The sequence below is a fragment of the Pithys albifrons genome, chromosome 1 (genome assembly GCF_047495875.1).
Source record: "Pithys albifrons albifrons isolate INPA30051 chromosome 1, PitAlb_v1, whole genome shotgun sequence".
NCBI classification, from domain to species: Eukaryota; Metazoa; Chordata; class Aves; order Passeriformes; family Thamnophilidae; genus Pithys; species Pithys albifrons.
Window position 1 is genome coordinate 115,968,484 of NC_092458.1, and position 20,227 is coordinate 115,988,710.

Sequence of the window (20,227 nt, forward strand, 5' to 3'; positions counted from 1 at the left end):
TCCCACCAGCTGAGTTATATAGTTGTTTAGGTGTCCTGTAGCTCTGTCTGCAGTGCCTTGCAGTTCTTGAAGCAGAGAAAGTAATTTGAGATAGGAACTTAAAGGTCTCAAACTGCAAATCTGGTGTAACATGTTGGATCAGAGGTATTGGCAATTCCTGGTTTGTCTGTGATTTAATATTTGTATACTTGGGTTACAGATACCGTTATGGATTTTTTTTCCAGGAAAATGTTGTCAGGTGATCTTTCTGAGGACTAGACTTTTGAAGTTTGGAGTAGAGTATTTTGATATGAACTTCTTGATTTGAGTAGACAGGGAGATCTTGGAGCTGGGACAAGGCTCTTGCCTGGGGTTAACCATGATGCTGCTGTTTTGATAGTTGTGTGTTATTGTTGTTGGGGAGAGTCTGATGTTGTGCTTGTGGGGTAGAATTCTGTCCAGGGAGGCTTCAGTCCTAATTCCTGCTCCTCTGCCAGAGATCAGACTCCATGCTGGTGCTGAAGAGCTGGAATCTGACAATCTGGATATAGAGGCAGCTGTGGAGTCATGACTGGTATTGGTGCCAGGGTGGGAGACTTCTCACTTCCCTCAGCCCTGTTCAGATTCTTTTGAGGGGCTGTTGCAGTTGATTTACACTCAGAAGGTCCTGCCAATGCTGTAATGGTATGAACAAAGCCACCCCTAGTGGTCCATGTGGTCTCGGTGGATGCAGTGGCAGCAAACTGAAGAGATTAATAAGGAAACAGTTTAAAAACTGTTATTCTATTGCCCATGTGGAATGGTTAAATCTGGGTTGCTTTAAACAAGTCCAGTTTGCTTTGAAGCAGAGTAAACCTCTTGCTGGTGCAGAGGAAGTTTGTAAGAGTCCCTTCCCTTGTTGGCCTGTGCAGCCTGTTGGGTTTGGAGCTCATGGTGCCTTTGTGCTCCTGGGAGTATGGCTCTGCTGGCTGATCCACAGTCTTGGCAGAAAGGGAGGAGTTTCCCTTGGCTTGGCAGGGAATGTGTGCGCAAGCTCAGTTTCATGGGAATGACCCTGTTTTGAGAGCAACAAACTGGATTTGTCTGTCGACTCCCTCTGTAGAGCTGCTATTTTTAGGTGTTTATTGAAGCCAGATACCAAGTTGGGAAAAGCAGCCCCTGGGAAGTGGATTAGAATTTGTTTTTGAAGTAAACTGCATGAGGTTTAATCTTTGCTTGGGCACTCCTGTGTCAGAAGCTGATGGCAGGAACAGTTATGCTGAGCTTAGTTTGAAAATGGGCAGCCCTGTCTCTCTATATATATGATAAATGCCCAAACAGTAGACTTGAGCATAATTAACATTTCCTTCAATTAAAAGAAACTATAGTGAAGTCACACCCTTTTCATGCTGTGTCCTTCCTTTGATCTGATTTTTTTTGTTTGATCTGGATTTGATTATGCTCATATTATGGAAAGTCAGATCCAGGAATATTCAGCAGCTGCTTTGGACTCTCCTGAAAATTGTATGTACAGAATGATCATGTAAAGCCCTAATTTTTCTGCTCAAGTATTGCTTCTGTCCTGCTTTTATTAATACCCAGGTGCTTTTATTAATGCATAAGAAACCTGTCACTGGGCTCCACAGTGACAAAACCACCTTTGCATAAGGAGTTTCCTGTTGGGCTGCTGGACTTGGTCTGGTGATTGTACCATAGCACAGCCTCCAGTTTTGCCATTATTCAAAGATTAGTATTTTTTTTGAAATTTTACTCTTTATTTTAAAGTTTTTCGCTCTCTGTGAATCCCTCAACATCTGCAGCTGAAATAGTTCTGCAAAGAGGTGCCAGTGTCCACATGGTCATGCTTTGAAGCACATTGTGTGAGAGTCCAGGGAAGGGAATGGAGCTGGGGAAGGGTCTGGAGCAGCAGGAGAGGCTGAGGGAGCTGGGGAGGCACAGCCTGGAGAAAAGGAGGCTCAGAGGGGAACCTTCTTGCTCTCTGCAACATCCTGACAAGAGGGGGCAGCCAGGTGGGCTCTGCTTCCAGGAAATGAGGACAGGATGAGACAAAATGTCCTCAAGTTGTGCCAGGGGAAATTCAGGTTGAATATTGAGAATTCTTTCATGGAAAGGGTTCTCCAGCCCTGGCATAGCTGCCCCAGGCAGTGGTGGAGGATTAAATGAGTATGTGGATGTGGCACCTGGGGACATGGGTTAGCCGTGACCTTGGCAGTGCTGGGGGAACAGTTGAAACTGATCTCATATGGCTTTTCCAACCTAAACAATTCCATGATTTTAAAGGGCAAAAGCCAATAAAAATGGAGCTCAGCTGAATTTCAAAGTAGGAGCCAGTCTGGATCCCAGCTGAGACTGCAGGTTGGTGATAAGACAGATCCAGATAAAAACGTCCTGAAGAATTGCGCAAAATACTGGCAGGGGAAAAAAAATCTGGTGAATTGTGGTCCAAAACATCCCCCATGAGAGGCAGCATTTTTAGGGTTAAGTTCCCAGTGCTGCTATCTGACTGTAGGGAGCTGTAGCCTCTGGAATGTTCCAGTAACAATAGTGCTTCCATCTTTTTATCTGGGCTGTTGCTATGATGGATCTCCTGAGAGAGTTTTACTGGGAGAGGAATGAGTGTGAAGGGAAAGGAACTGAAGCACAGGATCTTTAAAAGTCCCTTCCAATGCAAACCATTCCATGATTTTAAGGCAGAGTTAGGACCAACACTTTGGAAACAGTGTTGAAAATGTGTTTAACTTGTCCTGTGAGCTCAAGAGTAAAGACTAGACTGTCCCAAACCTTGTATTGGCTGAGTGGATGGACTTCTAAAAAATGGGGTTTTCTCAACTGAGTCTTTAAGATGATAATTTCAATAAATAAAAGCACAGCATTAATTGAAAACAAGTGTTTTCTGCCTGAGGATATATTGTTTTATGACTTATTCCCACAGCTGATTCTCTGGTTGCTTTCTTTGAATGAACACTGTGGGGAAAAATCACTCTACTTTGGGAGCATTGCTGAGGTTTTTGGGCTGTATTTTGCCTACTGACATTGTCCATCCTCTCTGAAAGATGAATTGTAGTTGTGATGTTTGTGCTAATTCTTATTTTTCCTTTTTTCTTTTTTTTTCTTTCCAGGGCATCTACAAGTATCTTGAGAGGAATTTTTCAGACTTTAAGCAGAGAGGCTTTGTTGTTGGATATGACACACGAGGTCAGGTCACCAGCAACTGCAGCAGTAAGAAGTATGAGTATTGATTACATTTGCAAGACTAGAAATGAAATTGTGGCTTTGAATGCATTCTGTTCTATCAGCATTTTTTGTGATGAACTGGGCCCTCTCTTCCCCCTCCCATAAATCCATTTAAATTGTAGGGAAGAGAGCCTGGGACTAAATTCTTTATGGTACCAGTTTGCCAGAAATGTGGAGTGTAAGGCTGGTCACTCCAAATAATTTACAGGTTAAATGCACAAGAACATGAGGCTGATGTTGAAGTTGATATGCCTGGAGAAAAATTTGAATGTGAAGGTAAATTCAGAATATTAATATCTGGCTTGAAATCCCTAAGTGTAAATGCACTTGTAACACTGTCATTCTTTTGTGTTTTGCACCTGATTTAAGCTTGTTTGGGGGAGAAGAATTCCACCTGCAGCTTCCTGTAACCCACTGTATTTTCACTTTGGGAATATTTGACCTGGAATGCTTAAAATGTACCTTTTAGTGATATCAAATTGTGCCCTTTGCAATAAAAGGGGAGGGAACTTTCAGAATTTTATAAGGAATCTTAATTCCTTGTCATTCCAGACATTACATTACATGTGGTAATGGTATTCCTTACAAAAAGCCAAGCCAGTAGCTAATTAGTATTCAGGTAATTAATAGTTAATTATTGTAGTTAATTGTTGTAACTAACAGTTGGGTTTCTTACATTATTTTTGTTGGCATTTAATGTTTTAGGAATGCAAAAGTTCTTGGTATAATGGAGTACAGGATCTGGTGATTGTCTTATTCCAAGAGTTTTTCCTTTCCCAGGGATTCTGCCTCTCCTTTTCCCTGGGCCTTTGGATATGTGTGGCCCGTTATCCTCTAAGCCTTGGTATGAGGGGTTTAAACTCACCTCTTACACTGTGTTTGCAAATCCAAGTTGTGTAGGTTTATGCACAGCTCAAAAATGGGGAACTGTAAGAATTGCATTCCTTTGAAAGCTTGCAATTCACAGTTGTGCTTCACCTCTCCAAGGACTGGTTCTCAAACTCATGTCCCCTGGGGCTGACACAGTGACAGCAGTGCTAAAATCCAACTGAACCTCCCCCAGAAAGGCTGTTTCCAATGGCAGCAGTGCTTTTCCAGCACTTTTTCCATGGCTGCTGTTATAAACATGTGGTACTTCAAACTTTCTGGGAAGTTGGTTCTGTCCTTCAGTGAAGGCCAAGTGACCCACCAGTAGGTTGTGTGTCTTTGCTGGGTGTCACTGGTTTATTTGGGTGATGCACTGAAGAACAAGCCAAAGAGCAGTGGAGGGATTTGAGAAAGAATTGACTGGAATACCGTCAGGCTCCTGGATTGCTGGGGGGAGTTGGACTGACTGGATATTTCCCTTTTTTGTTGGTAGGCTTGCCAAGCTCACTGCAGCAGTGCTGCTGGCTAAGGATGTCCCTGTCTACTTCTTCTCTACCTATGTCCCTACACCCTTTGTGGTGAGTCACCTTCTCTTCCATATGGGAGTTTACTAAAATGCGAACAAGCAATTTTCTTCATAAACTGTTATTTAAACAGGAAAAGAGACTGCTTGGTATATTTTCCTCATCAAGGAGGCTGTAACAACAATGTCACTGAATTCTTTTGTGCATCTGCTTGTGGTATCTCAGAGCTTTCTCTTCTGGGAACAGCAGCTTTTCCTTGCAGGGCTTTAAATCCTTGTTTCTGTTGCACAAGTTTTTCTGGTGTGCTGTGGATCTTGTTTTGAGGAAAGGACTTGAAATGTGTGGATGCTCTTTAGCTGAGGATACCTGTAATTTGTTTTTCAACAAGCCTTTTGGTGAATTCCTTTATTCTGCTTCAACCTGTTTCTCTAAAGTGCTTTTATAATCTGAGCATAGACTTTAGCTGGCCAGTTAATGATTGCATTTATGTAATTGATAAAAAGAATAATGTGTTTATGCAGCATAATAGGGCAAACTTCATATTACTGGCTGCAGGAGACAGAATGATGAGCTTCATTTATACATTTTTCAAATAAACTGGTGCAACATCAAAAGCCACTTCTGTAGCATCCTGTTGCATAACTGTGCTAATAATATTATTAGCTAATAATATAATGTTATTTGTGGCAGTTCTCTTGGGTAAATGGGCATTTCTGGGTTTCCTTTGTAGCCCTATGCTGTGCAGCAGCTCGGAGCTGTGGCTGGAGTGATGATCACAGCGTCCCACAACAGGAAGGAGGACAATGGATACAAGGTAAAGCTTGAGGCTGAAATTTCAGCATTACCTACATGCATTTGGCTCATCATGCAACAACATGATGGTTTGGATTGGAGAAGATAATCTCAATTCACCCCTGCCATGGGCAGGGACACATTTCATTATCCCAGGTGCTCCAACTTGGCCTTGAACACTTCTGGGGATGGGGCAGCCACAGCTTCTCTGCCCAGCTGTGTCAGGGACTTACCATTCTCACCATAGAGGCTTTTTCTGGAGTGTATCTGTACATTAGGAGACAAATTATTTCAAATAATTCCCTCTTCTATAACCTGAGTTACTCTTCTGCAGTGAGAACATAAGACTCTGTGGGTTGTGTATGGTGAGCACAAATCTGTTGTGACATTGCATGGAGTCTAATCAGCAGCTGAAGAAATGCTTCAGCAGTTTGTGTTCCCTTCTTAGACCTAAAAATTAGTTTAAAACTAAGCTAGAACTGATATGAATTAATGCACACAGTAGATGAGTGTGCTGAAGATGGGGACAGTTTAGAAGCTGTTTGATAAAACTTCATTGTGTTGTTCCCTATCAGGGTGTTTTTCTGGGTATTGGAGATGTGGGTGGCTTCACTTGGAGAGCTTGGGACAGCACAACCACCCACAGCAGCAAGTGCTGCTCATGCACTAGTGTAATACAGTATTTAAAGTCTGCATTTTATAAGAATCTGAACCAAACTCAAATTTAAGCTGGGCATTCCCAGGCTTTGTAACACATCACTGAGTGATGGCAGTGTTGGGAAGGCCAATCCTCCTGTGCACAAAGAGCTACTGGAGGTGATGGTGCTGCACTTGCCTTCCCTGGAACATGTTGTAAAATACTTCACCAGCCTTGGCTGCTGCTTGGCTGGAGCAGTGAATAAGCAAAAAAGCCACATCAATTTTCCAGGTGCTGCATTTGTCAAAAGCTTTTATGTGCATGTATCATTTTTGTCAGGATAATGTGCAGTTTTTTTCTAGTCTTTCCCAAGAACTATTTCATCTTTCACAATCTTCTGTGTGAATTCAGCAGCTTCTGAAGGTTCTGGATAATTTGAACCAAATGTGACAAACTGGACAAGAAAACAGAGGCAGATTATCTGAGCAGAAAGTCCATACTGTGAACTCAGCCAAGCAGCAAACTGTGAGAGAACTGGCATCTAAATAATTCTTCAGCAAAGGCCTTTTTCATAGTTCAGGGGTTGATAGTGTTCCCAGCTGAAAGATCAGTTGTTCAGCTATGGAAAAACGCATACCTTGGCACTCTGCTTATCTATTCTGCTCTGGGTTCAAAAACAAGTTGTGTTTCTTTTTCCAAAGGAATGCCAGGCCATGGAGAAGGTGATATTTTTCTCCTGTTACGGTTTATACAACACATTCAGATGTAAGTGGCCAGTTCTGGTTTCTCACGTCCTGGTATTTGAAAACAGGTTGTTTTGTTGAGTGGCTTTATTATTACATAACTGAAATCATGAACTCAAAAGTTCATTTTAAATGATTCCAAATGGCTTTTGAAACTGAAGTCAGTCAGATGCTGAATTTTCTATATCACTTGAAGCAGAAGTTATGTGGAATCTTACAGTTAAATGAATTTATCAAGCTAATAATATTTGTACATTGTGTCTTGTTTTCCCTCAACTTCCTTCAGGTTTATTGGGAAAATGGGGCACAGATCACTTCTCCTCATGACAAGGAAATTATAAAATGTATAGAAGAGTGTGTTGAACCCTGGAATGGCTCTTGGAATGAAAACCTTGTGGACACCAGTCCCCTTAGGCAGGATCCTCTGAAGAAAATTTGTGACAGCTACATGGAGGACCTGAAAAAGATCTGTTACCATAGGTATTGTATAAAGCAATATGTGCTTAAATCATGTGTCTAAGTAAGCTCTGGGCTATGTGTGGAAAAACTGAGTGCAGAGAGATTTCAGTGTCTTTGTCAGTAAATTAGAGGGTCTCCATCCTTAGGATTAAAGCATTTTGTGGAGGATAAAGCTAAACCTATTTCTTGCAAATGAATATGCTCCAGGAGTCCTGAATAAAATGCAGAAATTCAGAGTAAAGGTGAGGTGTAGGAGTATGAAATGGTGGTTAGAAGATTCAAGTTGAGGTGAGGCAGAAAACAGGAATAAAAGGAGTAGGATGAATGACATAGACTAGAACCAGAGTACCATTTTGAGGGTGGTGAAGGAGCTCAAGTTCAATTTAGAAATCAGCAATTACTTTTTTGAGACTTTCATCCAATTCATCAGAAGGTAAATATTTCATTTTCCAAGAGAAGGAGCTTTAAACCAGCAATTTCTGGTGAAAGTCCAAATGAGCACTTTTCCCTCATTCCTTCTTTGAAGTCAATGCAGAAATCAGCAGAGTAGTACACAGTGGAATTGCTTTTTTTTTTTGCTTTCTCCATGAAAATATGTCTTGTTAAATAACCAGAACCTCACTGAAGTTTTGTTTTCCTCCTCAGGGAGCTAAATGAGCAAACCAGCCTGAAGTTTGTGCACTCCTCTTTCCATGGAGTTGGCCACGACTATGTGCAGTTGGCTTTCAAAGCCTTTGGCTTCCAGCCCCCCATTCCAGTCCCTGAGCAGAAAGATCCTGACCCAGACTTCTCTACTGTCAAATGCCCTAATCCTGAAGAGGGAGAATCTGTGCTGGTATTATTTCTATTTCATTAGATTTTGGTGGGGCATAAAATTGGGGAAGAGTACAGGGAGAATCTGGGTTTCAGTTGTGGAAAATCCATTATGGGATTTTTCTTTCATTGTGTTAGTTATAAGTAGGAAGGGAGTGTTTTTATTTGCTCTTACTGTATATTTTTACCCTCTCCTTCTCCCACTCAGGAGTTGTCACTGAGGCTTGCAGAGAAAGAAAGTGCTAAAGTAGTAGTGGCCACTGACCCAGATGCAGATAGACTGGCTGTGGCAGAACAGCAGGAGAAGTAAGTGATGCCACCATTTTTTTAAATCTTTCTTTCCTTTGTGGCTTAGCTATTTGGATGGTTTTCCTACTAGTTTCACCTTTTGGTACAGCTCCAAATGTATTTTGAATAAAATCAGTTAACTCAGCAAAGATTAGATGAAAGGTCTGATAGGAAATGGCCAAATAAAGCTTAACTGAAAACTGAGTGGTTACTAAAGGTGTAAAATTTTGTTGTGACTGTTTTTTCATTTATGTTGGGCCAACCTGCCTTGGCACAGTTAAGTGTTGTGGGCTTTTTTCTTGGGGTGTTGTTTTTTTTAATATTTTTGTTCTTCCCTGCTTGTTCATATTGAATAGAAATTATCTTTATTCCACTAACAGGCCCCAGTCCTGCCCATTGTGTAAGTAAGAGCTGTGCAGGCACTGCCTGACTGCCATGTAGAGACTGCATAGACCACTCTGTATCAATCACTTCTAGACTGCTGGTGGATAAATCCAGGATTGCTGAGCTGTGTTGGGCTCACAGTGAGGATGCTCTGTGTGCTGTCTCTGCTCACAGCATCCTCTGGGCTCCCAAATCCTTGGGATGTGCTGAGTGCTGTTGGTGCCGTGGCTTTGTCTAGAGCAGCTTCTCAGTGGTGTGCTCAGATCCCTGTTGTCCCAGTGACTGCAGCAGTCCTCTCCTGCTGAGTGGGTGCTCCTGGGAAACCTGGGAGAGCTCGTCTCTTCTCTCTGCTCTCTGCAGTGGCTGCTGGAAGGTGTTCACTGGCAACGAGCTGGCGGCTCTATTCGGGTGGTGGATGTTTTCCCGCTGGAAGGAGAACTGCTCCCAGGATGCTGATGTGAAGAATGTTTACATGTTGGCTACCACAGTCTCCTCCAAAATTCTGAGGGCAATTGCACTCAAAGAGGGATTTCACTTCGAAGTAAGCCTGGGTTTTGTGGTATCTTGGCAGGGTAAGATTTGATTGCCGTCCTCTTTGTACCCAACTTGACTCCTTGGTGTGAAAAGTAGATGACTTCCAGTCTTTTTGCTGGCAGTTTTCGTGCATTCCCACATGCAGAGTATAATCTTTTACCCAGGCAAGCCTGATTTCAGCCCTGCAGTGTCCTCAGTGCATGTCACAGCATTTGCAGCCTGAGAGATCAACTTAGGCAAAGTTGCATTATCAGGCAACACAGATTAACACCTAAATTACAGATGAATACCTTTGCCATGGTTATTTTCCTAGAGATAAATTCTTCTGTGTGAGAATGAAAGCTTGTGCAGCCTGCTGTGTTCACTACAAAAATGCTGATGGATTTTTAATAAGCACTTTGAGATCATACAGTCTTCCCTCAGGTGCCATAGGTTTTAAATTGAGTTTTACTTCAAGCTGTGACAGACAGGAACTCTTACGTTCAGATCTTTAATGTAGCTTCATTAAGAACTTTTTAAAAAAGGAGGTTGGTACCCCACAGACTGACAGTTTAGTTCCTACATTTAAATTTAATCTGATTGAGGCTGTTGGGTCTCTGCCAGAAGAGGAACAAGTGCCCTAAATTTTAGCATAAACATACACAAGTCCAGGTCTTGTTTAATCCATATCTTCATTAGAGCCATTTGCAATAGGAATAAGTATTTTGGCAGACAAGAATTTAAAATTGAAAGCAGCTCTGAAAATGATTTTGAGTGACTGGCCTGATAAGCTTAATCAGGCTGAATATCAGTACTTTGTAGTGGAGTTTATCTCAGTAAATCCGGTTCTTTTTTCTGGAAGGACATATTTGACTGGGAAAAGAAAAGCTTTTTATCCCTTCCTTTTCTCCAAGAGCGTTTCTGAGCTTTTTTCACAGCTTTTGCATAATTTATAAAGAAAAGTCATGCTTTTCCTTCCCATCACCTAAAATTGTTGCTTGTATTTCTGTAACTTTTCCTTTTGAATAACTTTGACTTATCTGATAAGCAGCACAGGAGATCTTATCTGATCTCAGAACCACAGTCCCTCAGGCACACTGACTCCTCTGCTACTCAACTAGGGCATGAGTATCCACTAATAAAATGCTATTCAACAACTCTTTGCCTTAAATTCATAATCTAAACTGAAGTTAGGACTTGTCTGATGGTTCTTTGCTGTCCCTATTCAGTTTGTCAGTTAGATTTAAATTTAGAGAAATTGTCAAGAGAATCAGAAAAATGTCTTTAAGCTTTAGTGTTTGACTCTGCAGCAGTTATTTCCCACTGACCCTAAAACTCACAATATTTTTTTTTTGCTTTGGGTGTTTCCTCAGTCTGAAGTGAAGGAATAGTGGCTGAAACCTCTTTGACTTGAAACTGAATTCAAAGTGTGTATTTTAGCACTGTTTTTTTCCTGTTTTAGGAAACACTCCCTGGTTTTAAATGGATTGGAAGCAGGGTGAAAAATCTCCTGGATAATGGAAAAGAAGTTCTCTTTGCATTTGAAGAGTCTATTGGTAGGCATGTGAATATCCCTTTAAAATGTTGAGAACTGTCAGGGGAAAATGTGATTAGAAAGGACTGATCTTACTTATAAAACAAAGCACACAAAAAGTACTTTATTTTTGTCCTTGTAGTTACTGCTGTGGATATTTTGCTTTCATCAAATCACCTTGCCACCTATCATAGTAAATTAATTGTACATAACTCCATGATTCTGGTATTGTGCTTTGGATATAAATGTTCTACTACAGCTTGAAAGTCCTGAGATTCCAAAGCCAAAATCCTGCCAGTTCCATTCCCACAGTGAAAGAGGCTTTTAGCCATGAGGAGTGAAGTTCTTGCTGGTGCATCCCTTCAGGAAGAAGGAAGCTTTGTAGAGCTCTGGTTCAGGGATTACCAAGGCTGTATCTGTGTTTTTGTTTAGTGCTGCACTGTGACAGAACTCCCCAGGGAGCAGATGTTATCAATCTGGAATTAATTGACTACAGCACAGCTCTTTGCAGCCCTATAACCCCCAAGTTAATTAGATATCTCCTGCATGTGCAGTAGTAAACCAACTTATGTGTACTGGCCAATTTTCCTTTAAAGGATAAAAGGTTAAAATGTAATCAAAGAAATCAGTGTCATAATCTATCACTTATTTCTAGGCTTTATGTGTGGCACATCAGTGTTGGATAAAGATGGTGTAAGTGCTGCTGTGGTCATTGCTGAAATGGCAACGTACCTGGAGAGCCAAAACCTGACCCTGGCACAGCAACTGGTTTTGATATATGAAATGTGAGTTGTGTTCTTCATTAGTGTGTTCTACTTAACTATTTCAGAGTTGGGAATAATCTAGTATTTTTCATGTGTCCCCTGGATGTTTTCTCACTAAAGTTTTGGCGGTTTTTTTGTCGTATTATGGATTACAGTCCATCACTAGTGCAGATCCCACCTGTACCTGGAGGGGCTCCAGGAGAGCTGGAGGGGGACTTTGGGCAATGGCCTGGAGGTACAGCACAAGGGGAAGGGCTTCCCACTGCCAGAGGGCAGGGCTGGGTGAGATATTGGTAAGAGAATTCTTCCCTGTGAGGGTTGGAGAGGGTCTGGCACAGGTTGCCTTGAGAAGCTGTGACTGCCCAATCCCTGGAAGTGTCCAAGGGCAGGTTGGAGCAACCTGGTGTAGTGGAAGGTGTCCCTGCCCATGGCAGGGACTGGGAACTAAATGGTCTTCAACACCCCTTCCAACCCAAACCATTCTGATTCTATGAATTTCTATGGATTCTATGAAAACCATATTTCCCAAAGGACTGAAGAGACCCTTTCTAATGTATTTCTGCAATAAATAGTGAAACAGTGGAATTTTGCATATGGATCATCCAGAGGAAACTCTTGAGAGATTCCTGCTTCTCTTGTGTTTGGATGGGAGCCATATCTTAGTTGGGGCGTGTGTCCCTCTCTTTAAACACTTCCCTTTTCCACTTGACCACATCCTGGGGATTGTTGTCTCATGCTGAGATCTGGAACAGGGCAGAGGTGACAGGAAGAGTTTGTGTCCAACAGCTACAGACACAATTCCAGCAATAAAACAGGAATCATGTATGTCAGAATTAAGCCCTGAACTCGGATAATTCCAGATCATCAGCACAAATTGCTGTGCTTTAATAGACCTGACAGCACAGAGCAAATCATGGATGTCATTCCCTGTCTGGCCAGTCCAACAGGAAGACACTGTGGCCTTCAGAAACCTGGGATGAGGAAGCACAAAAGATGATCAGCCTTTACCCCTTTGTGGCACTCAGGAGTTCACTCTGCCCTGTGCAAACTGTAGCCAAACAACTCTGCACAGGTGGATCAAAATGACAGCGGTAACAGCAGGTTTCACTTCCCAGTCACACTTAATTTTTAAGCTGGGAGTAGGGTCTCTGTGGGTGGAATGGTGGTGAAGAACAGCTTAAATCTCAGTGTGCAAATATGACTGTTGTTCCTAGTGAGCATTAGGTCTTGTTTGGGATGGTAGTTGTAGCTTGGATGGAATAATCAGCCCACTTCCTCAGAGGTGGGTGAGTTAATCCTTTGTGGTGGCTGCCACATGGCTCTGGCACTCAATTTTTAGTTGGGGGAGTGACACTGAATATCCATATTTTGAGGGCCACCACGGCTGCACTTAACCAAATGGTTGGCTTTTATTTCTTTGAGGGCTGAAACCTTTACTTGAATATCAATACAGCATAAAATGATCTGAGTAATGCAGCAAAATCTGCTCCAGAGTCCAAACATTTGCCTATAAATACCTGTTCCCACAGCTCTCATAACTGACTTCGTTTTCTGTCGCTGCTTTTCTAGCCAGGGGCTTTCTTAAGATACCAAATGTGCTGAAAACTTCTGAATCTTGTAACGGAAAATGTTCATCTGCTTGTAGGTATGGATATCACATATCCAAGACTTCCTATTTCCTGTGCTATGACCCTCCTACGATCAAAAGGATATTTGAGAGACTCAGGAACTTTGATGGCCCTCAGTCCTATCCAAAGAGCTGTGGAGTTTACAATATATTACATGTGAGAGATGTCACCACTGGCTATGACAGCAGCCAGCTGAACAAGAAATCGGTGAGTTGCCAAGTGGTTTTGCAGAGGTGGGTCTGGTTTAGAGGGAGCTCAAAGGTAAAGACACCAAGAACAGAGCAGAGATGTGCTGTAACTAAGATGGTAGAATAATTCCGTCATCAGGCTGATTAACATCATTTACTGGGGGAGCAAACAGCTTAAATGGGAAGTGTTGACTATTCTGATACAAGGAATGAACTTGATTGATTAATTAATTGAGACTGATGCTCCTGCAACATTTACGCTGCCCTACAGGCATCCAGATATTGGGGTTTCAGTGGCAGTGAAGAGGCTTGTTGCTGTTTCTGCAGGTGCTACCAGTGAGCAGAAGCAGTCAGATGATCACCTTCACCTTCCAGAACGGTTGTGTGGCCACACTCAGGACCAGTGGCACAGAGCCAAAGATCAAGTACTACGCTGAGATGTGTGCCCTGCCCGAACAGAGGTCAGTACAGCTGGGCCTTAGGGGGCTGCCAGTCTCCTGAACTGGCCAGGTGTGCACATTTCTGCAGAGGGATTTCCACTGATTAAAAAACCCTGAATTTTCAGCATTTGTTACAGTAGATTCGTTTAATTAACCTAGTTCTTCATTTACTTAGAATTGAAAAGTGGTGAAGTTGCAGGATCACAGAATAATTTAGGTTGGAAAAGATGTCTTGGACTGGCTATTTGTCAGCCATGAGTGCCATGTCCAGTCTCTTCTTAAATCGTGCTGTTGCTGATAAATATTCTTAAAGCCAGGGGAGTTCCCATTGCCTTTGGGAATCTGTTGTGTTCTGAGCAACTGGATAATAACTGGAGACTGATCCTTTTTTCAAGTCACCTGGATTGAGCTTTTTCCATTGTAAAAGGGGGGGGGGGAACTCACACCACTGAAATCAGGAGTGAGAATAGAGGAGCTGAGGTTATCAGTCCAGCTAGTGGGGAGAAGCTCTTGGATTGGATTCCCAGCACAAATTGTGTGATTTCTCCGTTTAGAGTTGTATCCCAATGTTCCTGGGGTGCAGAGAATTGAAAAGAGCACAGAGGGGCCTTGATTTGGGATTTATTTTTACTTACTGGTGGAAGTTCAGGGGGGGCATGTTCTTATTACTTCTCAGAAGGCTTTTCCAACCTTAATGGTTCTGTGATGCTGAATTGAAAAGCTTTCCATCTTCCCTGGTTCAAGGCATGAAGTGATCTGTTGGAACCTCCAAAAAGGCTTTCCTTTGTGAAATAACGTTCAAAATGTTTCCAAGTTGCTCTTTCCTTCTATTCAGCTCATAAACTAATCAATAAAGTCAGTTTATTGTAGCACTTTTGGGTGTTTCTTTAAAAGGAAGTGATGACCTGAAGGGCAATGACATATTGCCAGTTCCACAAATGAACAAAGCAAATGTAAATCTGCCTGTTTTACCTATTCTGTTAAAAAGATTGAATTCCTCACCCTTCAGTGAGACTTCTGGGGTAGGAGAGGTATAATGCAATTTTCCAGGAATATTGCCATAGATTAATATTTATGCACATGACTGTTTTGTTTGGGTTTTTTTACTCAAATGAATGTCTTAAGGCAAAATATAATAAGATACTCTGGATGAGCATCTGGATTTGTGTGGAGAAGAATATGAAGTATCTGCTTTTTCCATTATAGAATGGTTTGGGTTGGGAAAGACCTTAAAGACCTTGTTCCAACCCCAGGGACACCTTCCACTATCCCAGGCTGCTCCAAGCCCTGTCCAACCTGGCCTGGGACACTTCCAGGGGTGGGGCAGCCACAGCTTCTCTGGGTAACCTGTACCAGGGCCCCACCACCTGGTTATTGCTATATTAATTTAGTTGAGAAAAATGAGGGCCACTAGAGGGCTCTGAACACCATCATTAAATGTCCTGTCCAGCCCAAATCAGTCTGATTTTTATGATAATCCCTCCCAAAAAGGAGCAGGTTGGAGTCTTTACCAGTTTATGCTGGTAGGACACATAACACAGCAAGTTCTGATGTTTATTTATTTACCTATTTAAAATAGGTGCTTGATGTTTCCCAAACCTCTGACATGGCTTTGTGGTTTTGTTCCAGTGATAGGAGTGTGCTGGAAGAAGAACTTCAGAAGCTGATTAAGGCTTTGATTGAGAACTTCCTTGAACCTGCTAAGAACGGGCTGACCTGGCGCTCGGCTTAGACCTGTGCCTGGTGTTCCAGGAGCCTCCATGTGGAACAAAGGGCCCAAGAACAGCATCACTTCCATTTGTGTGTGTGTGTCTGTGTGGTAAACAGCTGCATTTTTGTTCTGTAAAGAAGCAGCATTCTGTTGTCAGGCTTTTCATCAAAGTCTTGGCTAAAAAAAGGAGAGGAAGCTGCAGAAAAGAGTGGAATTAATTATTATAACTTTCCATCCTTTTGACCAAAAGATTGATTAACCCACACCAATGCAAATGAACTGCCCTAGTATGTTTAAGGCAGCTGATTTTAGCCACTAGATCTTGTCTTAAGCTGACTTCAGGGACTTAAAATACATCATCTTTTGTGTGAAAAGGTTTTAAAGGCCACTCCAAAGTGACACAAATCCTGCTTCTTCCTCTCAGCTCTGTGACCCTCCAAACAGGTCTGCACTTCTTGTTCAGGCAAACTGTGGACATTGTCAACTACTTAAGAGTTCTGTTGGTAAAGGTGTTCTTGGTGCATATCCTGTGTCTGTCTGAAAATATTTGGTAGTGAAACAATAGTGGCAACACCTGCAGTTCTGCTTTGGGGTTGGAATTGTGTAGTGCTTTTCTAAGGCCTCCAAAAGAGCAGGAATTGGTCATTACTTGGTTAAATTGCCCATTCTGACTATCATAGACTTTGTAGCTATTTTTGGTCTCACATCCCTGAAGTGTCTTAAGCTTTTTTTTTATTTTTCTGTGTTCAGTAACCTTGAATGAAAATGCCAGTTACTGACTTTTGGATTTTTTTCTGACCTGAGTTCATATTTTTTGTGTTTCAAAAAACAGAAGAAAGTGGATGTGAGACAGTGACACAGTTACTAATCATGATTTTTTTTGTCATGTCTCGTTAGCTCATTTGTTTGAGTAGCACTTTGTAAAATATTATTTTTCTTTATCTTTTAGGGCAAAGATTTAACAACTCCTCATTATCTGTTTTCTAAGTAGAAAGTGATACAGCTAATCACATTTTAAAAAATAGACCAAAAGTTCTCCTGGAGATATGTGGTATTTCAGAAAATCAAAGCCACACTCTGGCACAGGAAAGCTTGTTCTGGGCATCTCCCTGTTATCATTGATAGGAAGTAAATAAAACCATAGATAGCACTGAATTACTGTGTTGAAGGTGGTGTGAGAGGACCCCAACAAGCACTTCAGTTCAAGCTGTTGTCTGCCACTATTGTTTCCTCTCCAGGTTTGTCCTCCATCTGATTGTTCCTTTCCAGCTGGATGGCACAGGGTGGGTTTGTGTGTGTGGCCTCTCCGTGGCTTTACAGAGCCCCTTGGTTTGGGTTTTTCCTGCTGGCAGCAGCTTTGCACTATATCCATGGAGAGGAGTATTTCAGTGTATATGAATGTACATGTGCCACAGAAGGTCTGTGTTGCACAAATTCTGACCTGTCACTGCTATTTATTTTTTATTTTAAGAGAAAATATCTCCAGATTGTTTTGCCATTGAGTGAAATGTGTCTAATGCCAAAAAAATGCCTCTTTTTTTTCTTGTACATTTGTCTGATGTGGTGGGGAAAATAGGTAAATCAGAGTAAGTTTGTGTTGCTGTATAGTGCTGGGTAGGTCTGGAAGGTGTGAAGGCATTTCTGGTGCTGTTTTGCCTCCAGTTTTCCCAGAAAAGGTGCAGATCTGCACCAAGTTTGAAGGAGCTCTTGCCATTTCTTCCTTTGGCAGCAGGCTAAACTCTGAGGTGTTGAGGATTCTGTTCTCCTGGTGGTACAGAAGAGAACAAGTGACTTGGAACATAATTTTGAACAAAGGCTGTAAAAAGCATAGTGTGTGTGCTGTGTTATTGTAGCAGTTATGTCTTGTGAGTGATTTTTGTGCTCCTACAGAGAGCGGGAATCTGCAATTTCCCAGAGATTTGCTTTGGATCAGAAGGCAAGTGTTAGAAATAAAGAAATGCTGGGTTTTGAATAAGCATTGTTAGAAGTTGGTAACAGTTCATAGTCTAAATATCTTTAAATGAAAAAAAACCCAGCTGTGGGTGTTGTGGATCTGGGATTCTTCCCATGGATGGGTTTGGCAGTGAGTTAGAGCTGTTAGTGATGCCTTTGGGATGCAGCAACAGGCACAATGTTGAATGTACTTTAAGGGTAGAATAACTATTTGCTGTTTTGAAACTGCTGCTACTGTTCTCCTACTGTATTGGAACTGTTTGATATATTTATACTGTTCCATTTGTGGAACTCCTTTATCTCCTCCCTCTGATCTTGCATCCCTTACCTCTGTTACTATGAAGGACTGGAATTCTCTTGTTTCCTTGCCCTGTAACTTTGTTATGCATCGTGATAGAGTTCATTTGGCTCCTGCATAACCTTCTTTCAGTTGTTCAGCTGTTGTTTCCTCCTTCTCAGATAAGAACAAAGGCTTTTTTTTACTTGAGCAGGGAGCAGGACACTGTGGATCTTGTTGATGAGGTGTTTCCAGGTAAAATACACCTTTTGAAAGGCCGGACATTGGCTTGAACTGCAATCATACAGCCAATGAGTTGGGTTTAGTGTTTGATAAAATCCAGAGGGCTTGGTTTTGTCTTTTCCCTTTTGATATGACAAGTTCCATCTGTTTCTGTGGCTAAGCTATGGTTGCCTGGGTGTAGGACAGGGGTTTCCAGGTTCAGGGGACTTGCCAGGCAAGGCTCAATGTCTAAGACAGAGCTTGTAGCTGAAATTCTTATTCTAGTTGTGGTACAGTTCCCAGTGTGTGGCTTAAAGAGTTTCAAGTGCTCTCCATATCTCTCCTGCACCTCTAAAGGATGATTCCTGTCAGGGCATGAGGGAATCATAAACTCTGGCATAGGAGAGAAGGAGGGAGTGTGCTTAACAGGGAAAGTTAGGCTGAAGACCTCCAGCACCAGGCTGGCTGTGGCCCAGAGGAGCTGAGCAGCCCCCACTTGGTGCTGGAGTGCTGAGCCAGGTCTGCTCCCCTTGCATTCCCAGCAGGATGAGACTGGGAGGAGCTGAGATTCCCTTGTGCTGTGGGTCAACTGGGATCTTGCCTGAGGAGCTCTCCTAATTTCCCTCACTTTGCATACCTGGCTCTGCCTTATAAGGAGGGGAAATCCACCCTCATGCTGTCCATGGGGTCAGTGGAGAAGTGAAACTCTGTCTCAGAGGTCAAGGTGAGTTGCCCACACACTGCCTGGGGCTCCCTTCCCTGCCCTGGCTCATGCCAAGCTGTTGCTGTGCCAGGTTGTGGTTATCTGCATGTTGGCAGTCCTGGTGTTATTCCCTCGTTTAGCTGTGCTCAGGTAGCACTTGGTGTGAAACTCTGGGAGCACTGAGGGAGAAGCCATGAGGTGGAATGATGGTTTCCATCACTTGAGCCAGGTGGAATGTGTGTGCTGCTTTAAGAAACCATTAGATATTCCTTTTAATTTTAAAACTAATGTTTTTATTACTTTATTTTGTCTTTCCTGTAATTTTCTCCCCTTTTCTCTCCTGAGCCAAGAGAGAGGGGGTTCTTTGCATGGTCACACCTGAGTGGCTATAGCCCAGCTTGATTCCTAGGACACCCTTCCCTGCTCTGTACAAGGTGATTGAAGTATCTGAGGTTGCATTGTTCTCCTTGCCTGGAATCTTGAGGAGTTCTGGATCTGTGCTCCTGTTCATCCAGTGTCTGTTCTGTAAAACTAGGGCATATTACAAATGCAGAGTGAGAATTTGCACTTTTCTGAAGAGTTTCTGTGCATTGCTATGTGGATTTAGCTGAAATGAAGTGTTATAATAAAATATTCCCTTGGTAGTCGCAATCCTTCATATTTCTTCCATCGTCTTTAGCCAAACACTGTTGTCCCAAAAACTGGGCTGGGAGGAACATCCATGTGCTACTTGGATACCCAAAGCCCCAGGAACTTTGGGGTGAAGTTGCTCCAGGAAAAGCAGCATCTTGGAAGGGAGGGAGTGGGTTTGTGAAGGAAAAGGGGATGGGGAGAGGAGCAGCCACTGCTGCGGGTGAGCTGGGGTGGGAACTGCAGGGAAGAACAGGTCCATCCAGGGAAATGCAGAGGGATTGTCCCTCTATGCTCAGGAAACCACTCACTGCTAGGGGTGTTGTGGGAGTCTTAGCATTAAATTGAGGCAAGGGATTGCACAACTATGGAATGGTTTGGGTTGGAAGGGACTTTAAAGCCCCCCCTGTCCCACCCTCTGCCATGGACAGGAACACCTTCCATTAGACCAGCCTGACCTTGGACACTTCCAGGGCTGGGGCAGCCACAGCTTCTCTGGGCAACCAGGGCCAGGGCCTGCCCACCCTCACAGCCAGACATTCCTTCCTTCCCAGTGGGAAACGGTTCCCCTGTGTCCCTCTATCCCTTGTCTACAGTCCCCCTCCAGCTCTCTTGGAGCCCCTTTAGACACTGGAAGGTGCTAGAAGGTCTCCCCAGCTTGGCTTGAGCATTTTAACATTGAAGTATCGTGGACGTTTCTATAAGGTGGTTCCTGAGGGCACAGCAGCACATCCAGGAGGGTTCTTGCATCCCTGCACTAATGGCTACAGCTTCATCCTGCCTATCAGTGGTTATCTCCTTTGTAAGGCTCTTATCTCAGAGCCCTTCTCCTCCCAGCTCACCAGAATTACCTCCAAAGCACCTCCTCAATTAAAGGAAACCTCCTCCTTGTGCCTAAATCATCCTGGGAAAAACTGAGCAGAGAGCACTGGTTGGTTTGTTTT

The 20,227-nt window shown here is 42.8% G+C and overlaps 1 protein-coding gene across 1 annotated transcript in view; it reads left to right on the top strand.

The window, feature by feature from the left end:
• Window positions 1-19,304, top strand: part of PGM2L1 (phosphoglucomutase 2 like 1) — a 29,124-nt gene extending 9,820 nt beyond the window's left edge. The window contains exons 3-14 of the mRNA XM_071564430.1: window positions 3,099-3,205; window positions 4,574-4,658; window positions 5,335-5,418; window positions 7,063-7,256; window positions 7,881-8,070; window positions 8,257-8,354; window positions 9,081-9,261; window positions 10,696-10,789; window positions 11,423-11,552; window positions 13,177-13,366; window positions 13,675-13,808; window positions 15,417-19,304. Of these exons, the coding sequence (XP_071420531.1) occupies window positions 3,099-3,205; window positions 4,574-4,658; window positions 5,335-5,418; window positions 7,063-7,256; window positions 7,881-8,070; window positions 8,257-8,354; window positions 9,081-9,261; window positions 10,696-10,789; window positions 11,423-11,552; window positions 13,177-13,366; window positions 13,675-13,808; window positions 15,417-15,519 (1,590 nt within the window). The 3' untranslated portion in view covers window positions 15,520-19,304. The remainder of the gene's footprint in view (window positions 1-3,098; window positions 3,206-4,573; window positions 4,659-5,334; window positions 5,419-7,062; window positions 7,257-7,880; window positions 8,071-8,256; window positions 8,355-9,080; window positions 9,262-10,695; window positions 10,790-11,422; window positions 11,553-13,176; window positions 13,367-13,674; window positions 13,809-15,416) is intronic.
• Window positions 19,305-20,227: the final 923 nt, after the last annotated feature.